The sequence below is a fragment of the Notothenia coriiceps genome, unplaced genomic scaffold (genome assembly GCF_000735185.1).
Source record: "Notothenia coriiceps isolate Sejong01 unplaced genomic scaffold, NC01 NC01_scaffold00037244, whole genome shotgun sequence".
Classification (NCBI taxonomy): Eukaryota; Metazoa; Chordata; class Actinopteri; order Perciformes; family Nototheniidae; genus Notothenia; species Notothenia coriiceps.
In genome coordinates this window covers 10,956,606-10,972,851 of record NW_011369945.1, presented here as the reverse complement: position 1 = coordinate 10,972,851, position 16,246 = coordinate 10,956,606, and the positions used below count along the sequence as shown (strand labels likewise).

Sequence of the window (16,246 nt, the reverse complement as noted above, 5' to 3'; positions counted from 1 at the left end):
ACTGTCCTGCGAGATACCGGGGACCGTGGCTCGAAACACTCGAACAGCTGTTGTTGTTTGTTGTTTGTTGGAGCGTGCGAAAACACATCAGCGGTGACTGCGGGGGTGGGAGCAGTCAGTAGGTGGCGAGAGGCGGGGCTATGGCTTCACGTTATCAGGAATGATTGTATGGACGTACACGACGATTGAGCCGTTTGGCCCCCCAGAGCGTTTTCGTCCGCAGATCTATCCACCTTGGGACTCCGTTACCGTTTGAGGGATCCCGTTTCCGCGGTTCCGTTACGGCCTCGTGTGAACGAACCGTCCATACGATAGAGAACTGTAGCGGATACAACCCGTTTCGTGTCCGTGTGGACGGGGCCTAACATTCACACACATTCACACACCGTTGGCCATCACACATCGGGAGCAACTCAGGGGAATCTGTGTCTAGTATCTCTTTCTGGTTCCTGCACACCTCAGCGCGTTCAGAAGCCCCTCCACACTGTTGGACGGTTGCTCTTTCAGCACCTTGATGCAGCCCTTCATCTGCACAGAGAAAGAGTGTGTTAGTTAAAGGTCAGCGTCTCCACTACAGCAGCAAAACACTTATTTATAGAGGTAGCTTAAAGTTTAACCTATTGTGGATATAGTTCTGCATTCCTTGACCATCGGTCATGCAACACTCTCTTGCACTATTTTGTTCCTATTCTGTTACTTCTTGTACTATTATCTATTGTTTTTATTTTTATTTTTAAGGTCTTATTTACATATTTATGTTGCTTTGTTGGAGGAGCCTGGGACTTGATATTTGCTACTGTTCAAAGTGAAGCATTATCTCCTTTTCCTCTCAGGTGATGGTCTGTGTTTGGAGTTGTGAGCAGTTTTATTTGAAGAGTGATTGTTGCTCCTCAGGCTCCTTGATCTACTATTTCCAGAACTTCAAAAGGTAAATTATTAAAAGATAAAACATTGACTTTTTCTGTCTGTCTTCAGTTATCTTGTGACCCCTCAGATTTACCGTGGGAACCCTTTGGAGAGTTTCACACATTGCATCAATACCCAGGCTAATGGTGAGTAATTGTTCTTAAATCCATTGGCAGGATAGCCATCTTTTGTATCATAATTATTATTAGAAGTTGTGTTAAATAATCGAAAAATGTGAAGTATTCATGTTTCTGGTGTGAAGTTTTATGGTCTGTAAAGTATAATCGTTTGGCACTACTCTCTGGGTACTTCTGATTTGTTACCAAGTAGGCTTTCTACAAGGAACATACAACATAAATATATAAGAGAAATACATTACAAATATTACAAAAAATATGTACAATATGAAGCATTTCAATGTATAAAGTTAATTGCATAAAATGTGCAAAAATGTCCAATATATGTGCAAGGGTTCACAGTACAACATATAATAAAAGTATTTGTGTTCAAAACTGCAAACAATCCCCTTTAAATATATATGTTATTTTATAAGGTACAGTACTTCATTACGTACAGAAAACGCCTAACGAAGGCTATTAATGTCATTCAGTTTCCAATTCAATCAAATATACATTTTAAAGGAAGTGTTTAACAGTGTTGCCAGGCAGAAGTCACAGAGACGTTCGTCTGTTTTTAGACACTGGTTATGTGTGTGCACTCACATCGATTTTGGAGGTCTTGGCAAAAGCCCCGACGGGGTGAACGTGGTCGTAGAGGATGATGACTCCCACCATCACCCTCATGCAGAACAGCATGGTGTCTGTGTTGGTGAACCGACAGCGGTACTCCCTGTTACACAAACAGAAGAGAAGAGTTCAGCAAAAAGAAAACAGTTGAATAACACCAGAGAACAGTCCAGGTCACACACTAATGCTGCTGCTATTTCAGGCACTTCCTGATCTCCTTGAAAAATTACTGATGACTTTCTATTCATATAAAGACAACTCATAAAGAGGATTTTAAATAAAACGTGAAGGACTCTATGAATGATTCTCTGTGTGAATGTCAGTGTGATGAAGTCTGTTGAAATTGTGAGTCACACTTGAGAATGTCTCTTTGAGTTAGATAGAAAAGGCTTTATTAATAACTAAGAGTATGACCTTTGGAGGATGAAGGAAAATACTCACGGAGTCTCCAGCATGACACGGCACACACAGGCCATCGTGCTCAGACAGTCTGTGGTGTCCTCTATGGGCAAGGTCTTATTCTGAAGGACCAAAAATAATACAATTTAGAACAGATAAAAAGTCCCTATGCCTAAAAATAAAAGTATTTAAATACAGAGAACATTCACTGCCTTCTGTTGTTTCTGTGCTGAGGGAACACAATGCCCTACCACAAGGTGGAGACAATCTCTGCATAGCTTGGAAACGTTTAAAGAATGCAAGTAACTTTTCTAAGAGGCAATCCTGACCCCCTTGTTCTCTACATTTTGTCTCAAATATCACTTATGTCAAGAGGTGGAGAAGTTTTATTGCCAAAGGCTTGCATGCTGCAATTAAGGTCAAGCGTGCAAGGGCATCTATTGACTTCACCTTATTGTGGAGATGTTGTATAAGGAATAGTATAAAGTTATTAATGAAAGCATAATTTGTACAGTGTAAATATATTTCTAAATATTTTCGATGGTGAGGTGCAGTATACATCACATTTGACTCACTAGTGTATCCTGTGCTCTGTACCTAGTCTTCATGTCCTCTGGTCTAGCACATATTGGCTTCACTTATCATTCATTTTGTTAGTCTGAATGTGATTGTCGTTGGATGACTCATTTCAATGGCAATATTTAAAACCAACACTTATTTATTTCAATTAAAGGTGAAATATAATGCACATTTTCAGGTTTATACTTGTATTTTCCATCTACTCAAATTGTTTGAATACTTAAATGTGAAAAAAATAAACAATATTTATTCTTTCGTTTCTGTTTGAAAGTATTTGAGTCTCTATCCTGTAAACAATAAAACTGCTCTGATTGGCAGGCAAAAAAAACATGATTATTATTATGATTATTGGCAAAGGTAGTTCTTGAGTCATTTGGAGAGATACTAAGATGAAGTTTGACATTTTCGTATCATATGTCCTCTTTAAATCTTGACAACCTCAGTTCTGAAAATAACAACTCTTTGTGTTATCCAAGTCTCGATAAAAATACACTTATCCATCGAAATTGTAAATGTACCTCTGACACAAACTTGGTGGTGGCGTTACTCAGAGTCTTCAGCATTGGTGTTGCCTCAGCGTAGAACAGAGACATCCGATTGGCCATCTCATTGTTGACCTCGTTCTCCGCCTCCAGCTGTGCGCCAATACAAAACGCATTAGAAAGCATGAATCATTAATGTCATCCAATAACATCCAGTCGGTCAAATCAGACAGGCTCTAATCTGAGTAACTCCACTGACGGACACATTGTTGATTGTTCGTCTCGTTGTGTTGTTAGGAGGACAGAAACACTTCCACTTAAATCATTAATAATTCAAGAGGGAAAGGAAAGCTGAGTGTAAACAGATCCTCTCACCTGCTGGTTGTTCAGCCGGTTCCTGCTTATAGTCCTCCTGTAGTAGCTGAAGTCGTTCTGAATGGCTGGATTTGTCATCTACACGGTGAGAGAGGAAATTATTTCACGGTATATTGATTACTCGGCACAGTAAAGGTCACTCTCTGAGGTAATCACGCCAAACAAATCTATAGACAACACATTGCATAGCCAATTTTGTTGTGCAAACACACTACATGCAATGGGACAAAATTAGCACTAACATACGGTTTGATTATAATAATAATAATAAGTGTTTGCTGCATGTCAAGTGTGTGGGTTTTTTCAACCTAGATTTACTATTTTTCATTTAATATTATTATTATTTAATTTATTTGATATTCTTTTCTTATTGTATTTTAAGTATTTTATTATTATTATTATTATTATTTTTGTATTATTTAATATTATTCTTTTTATTCCTTTATTTTATTATATTTGTAATTTTATTATTTGTATTATTATTATTATTTTCTTTATTAATGTATTTAATATCAATTTAATATTATTAATGTATTGTATTTAATAATATTATTTATGTTAATGTTTTTATTTTATTTTATTGTTTTGTCATTTCATCACATGGACATTTATGTGTATCTTTGCCTTTACTGAATAAAGAAATACATACTACTAATAATAAATAAATCCCCCTCACCTTTAGCTCATCAAAGCTGAGTGTGAAATGCAGGATCTCAGCGAACTGTTTGGCCAGCGCCTGCTCTCTCTCCAGGTGCTGCATGGGGGCGTACGGAGGGCTTGTGAGCGCCTCCAGCAGGCTGCGCAGGGCGTTCTCTGAAAACACAACTAATGTCACTAAAGTGTCTGCAAGCGGGAAACTACACGTCATACGGCCAGGGGGGAAAGGTATGAAGTGCATTTACTCAGGAAGACCCTCTTAAATCTGTGCAGTATGGACAACACTGTATAACCTGTGCAATTATAAAATACTAATAACAACGCTAAGGAATACTACTGTAATACATTGTGACATTTTGAGCAATAATGTATTTGTTATCCTTAATATCTGTATCAGTGCTATTACGCCACTGTATGTCTTGTAATATACACATTTTTACACATTTATTGTTTTTATCTAATATTATAAGATAAGATAAGAAGCACTTTATCGATCCTAATTTGGGAAATGTTTGCATTATAATTATAATCTAGTGATTCTGAAATTGGCTTTACCAAATAAGTACTTATTTTGATGCCAATCCTTTTCTACTTTTACTTTAGTAAGATTTTGAAAGCAGGACTGTTACTTGTAAGAGAATATTTTACGTTTTAATTTTGCTGCTTTAACTTGAGTCAAAGGTCTTCTTCCATCGCTGCTTCCTGCAGACTTGTATCCCCTTATGTTCAGACAGCTGTAATTCTCTCTAATCTGGCTTCTCTGATCTCTTTCATGTCACCACATTAAATCAAAATGCAGCAGCGGATGGATTTTAACGGGTTCAAAAAGATGAAATCCCTTCCCTGTATATCTGTCACATTCTTTCTGGACATCACTGGATACCTGTTGGGCTTTTAGATACCGACCCGGCTCTGTTGAAGCGCAGAGGGATCCGGCCTCAGGCACTTTCACAGACCTTTGTTTGAACCACTGTCTGAGAGCAGACTCTCAAACAGGGTTTCATATTTCATGTGACCAGAAATTGAGCGTTGGAGCCCTCAAGCTTTGGGACATGTCTTTAAAACTCTGTGTGGAGTTCTTTTAACATTTCTTTGTCAGGTTGCTTGGCTTTGAAGTGATGGTTTTGACATTTGAATATGCAGTTGTATAATGTATTTATTCTTAGTGTAGGTGGGAGTGTGCACGCCCTCAGTTTAGAGACACAGAGAGGAGTTATACAGAAAATAAGCAATGTAGCAACACCTATTCAAGCCACTCAAAATAAGGCCAACCGAATAAATGAAATGCCAGTTTGTAGGCTATGTTTTGCATTTTTCCCTGTTTTACCTTGCAGTCAAACATTCCTTTCTGATGGGGAAAGGCAGCAGTTATCTATGCTTTCTTTAAATCCACCAGACTCCATTGACAAAAACAATCATTTTTATTTTCCAGAACACAAAAACGCCCACTTCCTCAATCTGTTACATTTTTTGTTTGTGTTACTGTCTGACTTAGGTGTGACTGAACAGACTGAGACATATCATCCACTAACACCTCTAGCAATTTGGTGAGTGACTAATATCATAAGAGTGATCCCTTAATGCAACCTGAAGTACCAACAGTTTGTCGGACATTTTGGTTGTGTTATACTCTTTATATATACATTCCATAGTTATGCTAGAAGCAGCGAATGTAACCTTACACCTCAAGCGGGCTCCAGAGGTCCTGCAGTTCAGCAGCTCCCTATCTGCATTAAAAATACATTTCCAGACCAACTAAATGAACATATACTGAACCTTTCCTCCACACAGATCACCCTGCATCTGATCTCACAGCCTGAGCATCCTTGTGGACACTGTATCAGTGACCGTGCATCCCCCGTGTCACATATGTTATTGAACCTCAGCCTTTGCTGCCTCTAACGAATCAGACCGAGCCGGACCTCAGAAGCTCTGTGTAAAGCCTTAGAAGTCCCCTGGGGCCCCATCCCTTCCTCTGCATTAAAAATGCACAAGGCCTTCTATAAATACAGCGCTGAAGTGTTTCATCTAAAGGGCCAGAGACCTTCCCTCCTGCTGTTAGCACTGAAGTCCCTAACTGGAGCACTGACTCCTGAGGGGATATATGATGGATTGTTTACTGTAAATATCTTGTTGTCCAATAAATAACTCAGTGAAGGCAAGGGATCTACTGTGTGAATATCCCCTTCTCTCCATATGGATTCACCGTCTACAAACTTCTGTTGTGCTACACCTCCTAGCCACATTAGCGCAGATACATTATCCTAAATTATTACCTTGCTCTCTTTCTTAGCCGAGAACATAATGTCCATGACACAGAAGTATTATTGGATGGTAGAGCAGAGGCGTCAACTAAATTTTTCTGCTCACACTCGTCCCTCTCTTTGTGCTGGAAGACCATGTACCACTGTTTCCGTAGCAACGGCTGCCTGGCTGCTAGGTCAGGATGCTGCAGAGATGGCTGGGAGGACATCGTGTGTGTGTGTGTGTGTGTGTGTGTGTGTGTGTGTGTGTGTGTGTGTGTGTGTGTGTGTGTGTGTGTGTGTGTGTGTGTGTGTGTGTGTGTGTGTGTGTGATCGCTTGTCAAATCAGGATAGTGACACGCAGAAACTGACAATTTGAACTTCTAACCATAGTAACAACGAGAGTCTCACTTTTGATCACCTTAACATGAATCTGCCTCTTATTTGAGGTTCAGAGAGATATTCTGACTGGCTGGCAGAAAACGCTCTTACTAATTGTAGATTGAGGTTACAGCAGCTATAACTCCAGCTCTCATTGGACCTCCAATATGGCCACCAGAGAGTGTTACATCACCATGAATGACTCTATAGACTGAATGTAGCCGTGCTCACCCAGTCTGAGGGAGAACTCGTAGAAGCGCTTCAGTTTGGCCACCAGGGGGCAGACTGCGTTCCAGGCCTTCTCCTGCAGAGCGAGGTCGCCCGGGTTCTGGATGGCCTGCAGGCGAGCAACACAGATGTTAGTCTCCAGGAAGGATTTACAAATATAACACCTTCCAATCTCCTTTTCCCTCTCTTCCTTAAAGCCATATGTCACGTTATGAGAGAAATATATCCTTTCCATATTAAAGTGATTACAGTTTAGCAAGAATGTAACAAATCCTCTCTATCAAATGTCATTCATCAGCAAAACGTCATTTAGTTTTACTGATATGCAATCGAATATCCATCTAATGAGATATCAATGTGTTTATTGATATATATATATATTATGAAATATACTTAACCAAACTATCAAACATGCATATATAAAGCAAAAGATTCAGATACTCTATCGTCATATGGACAATATCAATAACATATGCTGGCCATGTACATTTTATGAATGCCTAAGCAGCTTAATAAAAGTCTCTAAGTGTTCAAGATAAGGAAGTCAGGAAAGGAAACTATTAAGTCCTGACAAATAGAGAACAATGCTCACAGCTGAGCAATAAGCAGCAATGGTTCAGGGAACTGCTCAGTAGAAATGTCTCTCTGAATCTGAGCACAATAAAGCTCTGTGTTCTTCAACACCAGCTTTCTGATGGTTGATGTTCATGCTTCTACCAGAGCAATTAAAAAAACACACTATTTTATGAAATGTTTGTTAAAAGTAAAGAGTTTCCAGAGTATGAAGCAAATCACCCCAAAAATCCAACAAAGATAATAATACTAATAGTTGGCAGTTAAATAAATAAATGAAAAACCCAAAAATTAAATGTTTTACTAAACAAATAATACTATAATTGAAGTCTCATCTGGTGTCAGACATTGTTTACTAAATGAAGTCATATTTGTGTCAATAACAAAACAAATCCAAGAACTAGGTACAGTTTAAATTGACAAAAGAAAACTATAAATATTGCACAAAAGGTTTTTTTGAAAATATATTCACATAGTAATTGAGCAAAATCACCCAATAATCAAACAAAAAACAATACTAATAGCAGTGAAATAAAGAATAAGAAAAAAATATATATTTGTATTATATAATTTGAAAATGATCCAAGAAACAAATTAACATGAAATTGCCCAAAACAAACAAAACATGTTGCATGAAATGTTTGTTTTTTAAAATGTAATAAATGTCTTTGTCTACATGTCCTTCAACTTGGAGCAGGACACCTTGGGTGGCTCTATCTGTGTAGGAAACTATTCATCATTAAAGGCCATGTGAACCACACACTGTTAGTGGCTCGACTAAACTGTATTTTATGGATGTTCAGCACTGATGGACCCACTTCTCGTATCTCCTGGCCCGCCCCGTTGTAGGACTGCAGCTCGGCCAGGATCCCATGAGCCTCCTCCAGCACGGCGCTGACCTGGTTCCACACCGCCGTCTCCGCCTCCGTGGGCTGGGCATCTGTGAGGAGGAGGGGGAGGGAGAAGAGTAAAGAGGAAGAGAGAGAGAGTGGGAAGTGAAAGTGTGATGTAAGGTAAGAACATTTTTGAGGGGAGGCGGCAGAAAAAGAGGAAAGGGAACATGACGGGGAGTGGAGAACATGAGAGATTTGAGGAAAGAATGAGGTTAGTGATGAAAGCAGAGAAGGCCAGATAACGAATCACTCCCTACATGACTGCTGTTAAAGAAAGTGACTGTATTATATCCTGATAGTGGACATTGCAGCCACTTAATGTCATAATCTGGCCACTATAGTGAATAACTCCAATCTACCCACATTATAATGTACCAAGAGACCTGTAAATCACCCTCTGTCACACAGCGAGGTTTGATTACAGTGTGTGGTCAGTCAATAATGACCAGGAGATAACAAGTGACTTTCTCCTCAGGGAACTATTTTTATGATGATGTAACAGCTGATAGTTTGATGGTTTTCAGGCGCAGTAAAAAGTTGTGTTTGTTTATTCACTGGAGATGTACACACTCTGAGAGGTGTAATTGTCCCTTATGTAACGGTCTAATCCATTTTTTTCTCACTCTCTAAATGTGTAGAGACTCGCCCTTGAGGTGTAATTGTGATAAATGTTTAAACAAACAAGCAGCAGGGAGGAAAACCGCTGGGTATGATCACTCTTTTCCCTCTCTCAGTTTCCCTCACTAAGCATACTGTAAACTCAGTGTTTTCTGCCGCAGGGCTCCTCCCAGTCACTTCTGCTTTGTTTGCCCATGTGTCGCGCTGCACGCAGACTGGAGGGATTAGGTGTTAGAGCAGGGACAATAATGTGAGTCATCATTGTGTTTCCCCTCCAATTATCCGTCACAAAGTGTGATTCAGGTATGGGCTTCTCTTTTGATATGGCACCCCAGTTTATTTCTGCACCCTGAGGCCTTCCTGCAGAGAAATTGTAATCATGGGATATTTGCTATACGTGACATAATAAGCGCAGCAAGCACGGTTTATTTGGTGAGGACTTCTCACTAACCTGCTTCTGCTTTTCTGTGGCGAACAACAATATAAGTGCAATAAAAAACTTAAATGAGAATGCATTTTTTCTCATAGTATTAAAGGAATAGGTTATCTGTAGTTAGTTTTTGCCAAGTTATATCAGAAATGTATGAAACTCTTACATCTGTTTACTTAATATAAACCTGGAGCCAGGAGAACGTTAGCTTAGCTTAGCATAACGACTGGAAGTAGGAGAAATGGCCTTGCTTTTCAGTTAAAGTTTTTGATCATTTTTTAATAGGATTCAATTAATCTTTCTTTGCATTTCCTTTCCTGTGACATGTGTCCATGCTGTAATGTTCAAAAGGCTCATACTGCCTGTGCTGCAGCACCTCTTTTCACCCTCTGTCTGAAAGCAGAGCCCAGTCTGCTCTGATTGGTTAGCTGGCCGGCTCTGTTGTAATTGAAGCAACTAAATTTTTTACCTTAAGAAAAAAGTTGGGTGTAGAGTGTAATAAAAAGAAGATTATACTATTTTGAGGCATCATGTTTAATGTCTAAGACTTAACCTTTAAATAAGAAAGTATCCAAAAATAAATAAATATAGGCCTATGTATGTGTCCCGATCCTTCTAAAGGTTTTAGCGTGGTATAATAATGAGCATTCAGCTATACATAGGTTAATGAGAGCTCAGTGATTCAAACTTGGAGTTGTGTGACAGAGGTGACTGTCTCTGGGCGAGGGGGAGGGGGGGAGGCGTCACAGATGGCACCGCGGTGGATGGGTGAGGAGGGGGAGAGGACGTATCTAAAGCCATGCCTGATTCTGACTCACTCCACTTGCTTTTGAAGTAAAAATGAATCACAGGCATATTAAATGAAGGGGGGGGGGAGAAATTCAGCCTGTTTGACAGCTGACGTCTCCTGCCAGCATTGAGCTCTCCCACGCTTACATGCAGTCAGTGAAGGAGGCGCGGGAGGAGGAAGGCAGCTGTTGAAGGGGGAAAGTGTTTTGAGGAGGAGGAGCAGAATATGTTGGGTTTCACCGCGAAACATCTCCATCTAAACAAATCATTTAGTCACATAATCAGACTCTCCAGTAGGATTTGATTTCAAAGATTACTCTTAGTTTGCACACTGTGGTCCATTTTTGTTGAGAGGAAAAAGATTGGCATGATATTAGAAATAGAAGACTTTTTTTGGTATTCATTTTTTTGCTGAGAATCCCTGAGTTAGTCCCAGTGATTGAGGTCAGTTGTTTTAAACTTTCACAAAATATATTTTTTTAAATGACTTGTTGAGATGGACATTTTCACATTGCAAAGTTTAAAATACACTGACTGGGAAATTGAGAGAAAAGGGGGCAAAGAGGTGCTTTTATTTGCGCACTTCTTTCCCTATATCTTTTAGTTTCCCTTTATCAGTCTCACTCTCTGACACACACACACTATTCAGCACACACACACACACAGATTGGTCAGGCACACAATAGGGCATGAGGAGATGAGGAGGTGGAGGGATGACGATAAGCTTTTTGTCAGCCATCTTCATCCCCGAGCAACAGAAACCCACACAGGACTGGCATTTGCTTTTCAGATTTGTCTCAGTTTTGTCTGTAGCTTAGGAGCCGGGATCAAAGCATTATTGTTGTCGTTGTGCCACAGCGTCAACATGCCATTGTGCATCTGTCTGCGTCTAATAAGATGTGTCGTGTGTGAATAAGACCCTTCAGAAAAAGAAAGCCAGTCCCTGGAGCAGAAATCAAAAGATAAAACAACAGGGAGGAGGAGGAGGAGGAGGAGGAGAAGAGCTGGGGGGCGAAGAAGGACGTCGTAAAGATGACTCAATGTCCAGCTGAAATAAATGGAATGAGGGAAAGCAAAGCCGAAAGGCAACAAAGAGCAAAAGGACAACTCAAAAAAATAAGAAGCGGATGGTCTCACGTTCAAAGTCAAGGAAAACTATTGGGCCATGCTCAAGTTCGGCGCAAGCCAGCACTTTCAGGAGGTTTCCCATGAGCCCCCTGGAACAGAGAGAGGGGACATTTCTGTGGGTGATGAGGGGACGGGTCTCGGGGTTGTGCGCGTGTTCAGTGTGTGTGTGTGTGTGTGTGTGTGTGTGTGTGTGTGGTGTGTGTGTGTGAGAGGTGAAGGTGTTGGGGTGGGGGGCTGGATGAGCGGCTGTTGGGATGGTGGATGTATGTCCTGGGTGAAGCATGGCAACGTGGACACAGAGCTTCTTTAATCCCACTCCTACAGTACGGTAGTATTAGTAACTTGTTGGATTCATAATGACTATTGTGGTGATGGCAATCTTCAAGTTTAAAAAGGTCAACATGTTATAAAGAATATGTGAATGGTAACAAGAGAAGAGACTAACTAAACTTACATTTTTATTTTGTAGAATTTGATGTTAAATAATGTACATTTTAGAATGTAGTCCTCCTACACATTTTAATATATTATTTTGTGTTATTATTTAATGAAAATAAATAAATAATAATAATAATAATAAGGACAATAATTGGATTAGAAATTAAATGAATTCAAAAAATAAAATACTATAATTATTTATTATTTTCACTCAAAAATCTGATTTTGTATGGGATCAAATGTGTGTTAATGGAGCCCTTGTAGTTTGTATGCAGTTATGACTTGAGATTGTATCGTGGTCAAATAATTTGAAATAATCTTCAAATAAAAATGTGTTTCCATTTCCTGGTTGTTGAGAAATAATGAGTAAAATGTAATCCCATAAAATAAAGATTTTACACTGAGGAGTTTAAGCTGACTGTTCAAAAGTAAATCAGTTCAAGCGGTAACAGTATAAAAACTCCTCTCTTTAATACAACTGCTTTTGGTTCATACTGAAGCTTGTTTTCCTCACTATAAAACCTACGCACCGTGTATTTATACCATCATAGAAACAGCTTTCAGCAGCAGAGAGCTCTGAGAGTGGGACTAGAGAGTGTGTGATAATGACAAACCACACCCACAAAAACACTCCATCACACCATCAACATCGCAGCAGCTCACATCCAAATACTCCTCCTATGANTTAGCATAGCCTACATATACAACAAGCAGATAGAGCAATGTTGGCATACATTTAAAGTTGCAAATGTGTGAATGTAAATCCAATATTATTGCTCCTTAAGCTCCCTTAAGGAGCAATAATATTGGATTTACATTCACACATTTGCAACTTTAAATGTATGCCAACATTGCTCTATCTGCTTGTTGTATATGTAGGCTATGCTAATGTGTGGGGACTATCAACCTATGTGTACAGTTAGATTTGACCTCAAAGGCCAGTAGCCTACAAGCAGCAGCCTGATTACTTAGGCTAATTCATGTTTTTCACTCTTATGTTAATTTGCTCTTGTTAGGAATTCCTAACCCCGAGAACAGGGTTAACTGAAAAGAGTCCAAGGAAGCTTCTATAAAAGTTAAAATCATTTAATTAAACAAATGATACGATTATACAAATGAAAATGTGCAAGAGAGGTGGCTCCCCCCACCAGCTGTGGCCGGCCGGCCAGCTGAGTTGAAAGTGAGCGATTTCTCCCCATCTCCACGTGTTATCAACTGTAGTCTTCTCCTATTGGCCGGCGTCGAGGGGGGGCGGGTCCAAGGCATATCCTGTCTTTTCCTGATTACATTTACAATATTCTAATATCTGTGGTTATTACAGTATTGCAGCGTCAATAAGTGAGGGTTAAAGACAGTGTGTTTAGTGTGCAACAGCACGTGTCATTTGGTTCTGGTTAGCATTAGCATGTATGCTAATGTCACTTCCAGAAGTGACATTTGATAGTGATATTTACGAACATCCGGTTTTCAGAATAAAGCAATTTTAAATTAGAAAAGTGTATGTAAACTTCTGGTTTTCAGAATAAAACAGCTTTAAATTAAAACAGTGTATTTAGTTTAAATTACGCCATAAACATTGATTTTATTTATTACACTCTTTCTTGTTATACTCCTGCCTTTGCCCTTGTTAGACTCCAAGTTAAGAACAACATTTAAAGGCTCCTACATTCTTGTTTTGCTTTCCCCCGACACACTGCACATGATGTTGAATATTATGTTGATTTCTCTTTCTCTGTCTCTTTGTCAGGTGGTGGCTGCTGATGCTGTAACCACTGTGTGGAGCTGACAAGCGCTGGTTGATGCAGTGAAGTGTTTTAGAGGGATAAACACAAGCTAAGGTAGGAATGAATATTAAGGAATCGGAAAATACATTTTTTAAAAGCACACAGCAGTGAAACTGCTCAAATGGTATACGGGGGGATGGATAGTTACTAAAAGAGTAAAAATGCTGCCTGGTTACCCATTCAGCCTGTGTGTGACAGAAAGAGAGATCATTGTGGTTTAGAGGCAGAGAGAAAGACACACAGTCAGATTGTGTTATTGGTGAGTTAATAGTGGTTAGACTTGGCAAAGACAAGCTATTCTGTTCAGTAAATCCACAGCAGTGAAGCTCCTGGGCTGTAACAGGAGGAAGCTTTCAGAGCGAGCTGAAAGGAAGCTCGGCAGGCCTCGTTCTGCCTGCTTGGCTCCCGGTCTGGACCAGGTTTGCTTTTCAGCCGCAATGTGGGAGCTGAGCAGTGTCTTTATTAGGACTCGAGGAGCCCCCTTTGATTTGGTTTCTCATGCCGGACTACAGATGAGAGCTGTGTGCTGCTGAGTTGCATAAGACAAGCACTTTGCTCCACTTTCACTCTGGCTGACTGCAAACATTGAGAGAAACTCTAACCAGTGGCCACCAAACACACTTCCTAGTTCACAAAATGCCTAAATGTTCAAACAGTCAGCCTGTGATATATCCAGCGGCTTGTGTGTAATGGAGATTATTGAGTTTAAGAGGAAATGTAACGTTTTGCCCCTTAGATTTGTTTGCACCTTTGGGCCAATAGTGAGACTGAATGACAGAAATGTTCGATGACAAGACGACACCAGAAGATCCGGGAAAGTGGCGCTGAGTGGTGAAATAGAGAAGTGAGGCAGAAAGGAGAGCCGGAGGGGATATTTTTGAGGAACTCGTTCTGTCATCAGAAACTAAAAGAGTGCGTTTAGTTTTCTCTTTTAGAGTTGAAAAGACACAGACGAGGACGAAACAGCCAGAGGAAGAAGACAGAAATGTAAATAACGTTGAACATATCTAATGCTCAATAACCGGCAGACTATATCGTGTTCTACAAACAGCATGAAAAACACAAAACAAAGAGCGGCATCTAGCACGCAGAGCAAATAGAGAAAACCACAAAGGCTTTAAATAGATGGTTGAAAAAGAGAAGTGTGAAGTGGACAGAGATACACAGAGGCAGAGGGAGAAGTTAGCATCAGTCTCTATGAAACCAGTGCCACGGTGGGATTGAATGTATCGCTCTGAGACGGCTTAACCTGGGATTTACTCACAGCAACGATTTCACCAAGCAGGGAAGACGGAAACAGGGGAATAAAGATAAAGGAAAAGGCGAAACACTCGTAGGAAAACAGGGTAAGAAATAGAGAAGTGTTCGTTCGATTCTTCATTTCCTGTTTTTTTTTCAAGGCTTGGTAACAATGTTTGTGTTCTGCAAAGACTGATTGCTGTTTAAAAGATTGATGCATCAGATCACTGTTATGAAACTGACCCGAGTGTGTGAGCAGAGCTCGATGCCTTTTCCTCCACATCTTCGACGATATCACCAGGCCAACAGTATCCTGGCAACCATCAGGCGAGCGCTGCTCTCAGGATGGACCACATGCTGCTCTAGCCTCACTGTAAACGTGTGTGTGTGTGTGTGTGTGTGTGTGTGTACGGCAACATATAACACACACTCACTATGTCAGAGAGCGTTCACTTCAGTGCTTTGTGTGAGGCTGGAGATTTGGATTTTCGCCTTTGCAATCACCTTGTCAGGCTGACAATGTGAATCTTATTCTTATTTATTCATATATTAATAGCTGTCCGTGCGGTGTGTATCTTGGAGCAGGTGGTCTAAAAGTCAGGGGGATATGGGGAGCGTTTTACAGATCTGGACTAATGTTTGTAGGCTTTAGCAATGACTCAGCCTCAGAGGTGCAAGAAGTACTCGGGTACTTAATCAAAACTAGACTCTGGTCTTAAAATCCTCCATTAAAAGTACAATTTCCTAAAAGATATTATTATAAATAAAAATAGACTTAGACCATCCAAAGTAAAAGTTCTGAATATGCAGAACAGCACTTTTCAGAGTCATTATTATTAAATAATATTATATTATTCCGTTTTTATCATTAAAAATACATTTTAATGTTGTAGTTTGTCAATGTGGAGTCCATTTTAGATACTTTGTAAAAATTCTGGCTTGATTGGTTGTACAGTACTGCATCATATCAGCATATCATGTGTTTATATAGTGTAACATTTCAGAATAAAATAAAGATTTATATATATAAACAAAGAGAAGTTAAGTTAAATATTGAAATTGAAAAGGTATCTATGTTTATATGAATGAATGAAGTACAATGATGTCCAAACTTAAGAATTGTACTCGAGTAAATGTAATTAGTTACCGTCTGCCACTGCTCAGCATGTAAAGCTCTCTTTCTCTGCCTCCCAACAGATTGTGTTGTTAAATATAATACATTAGATGCAGTACTCATATTAAAGAGCTGCTTTGGAGACTGGTGACTGTCCACTGTAACTCCATCCCCTCTCTGTCTGAACCTCAGTGCTGCAATGCAACACCACTTCTTGCTGAGTAACAGCGAAAAAGTCCAGGCT

At 39.7% G+C, this 16,246-nt stretch overlaps 1 protein-coding gene across 1 annotated transcript; it reads right to left on the bottom strand.

Annotated features, from left to right (window-relative positions):
• Positions 1–390: 390 nt before the first annotated feature.
• Positions 391–11,796, bottom strand: LOC104964629 (protein FAM49A-like). The gene is made up of 9 exons (XM_010793463.1): positions 11,437–11,796; positions 8,388–8,509; positions 7,000–7,105; positions 4,164–4,300; positions 3,488–3,565; positions 3,149–3,265; positions 2,094–2,173; positions 1,629–1,755; positions 391–528 (listed from the first exon to the last, which is right to left on the bottom strand). Exons 1-9 carry the CDS (start codon positions 11,708–11,710, stop codon positions 430–432), a joined length of 1,140 nt encoding a protein of 379 aa, XP_010791765.1. The 5' UTR covers positions 11,711–11,796; the 3' UTR covers positions 391–429.
• Between the last annotated feature and the right edge of the window lie 4,450 nt (positions 11,797–16,246).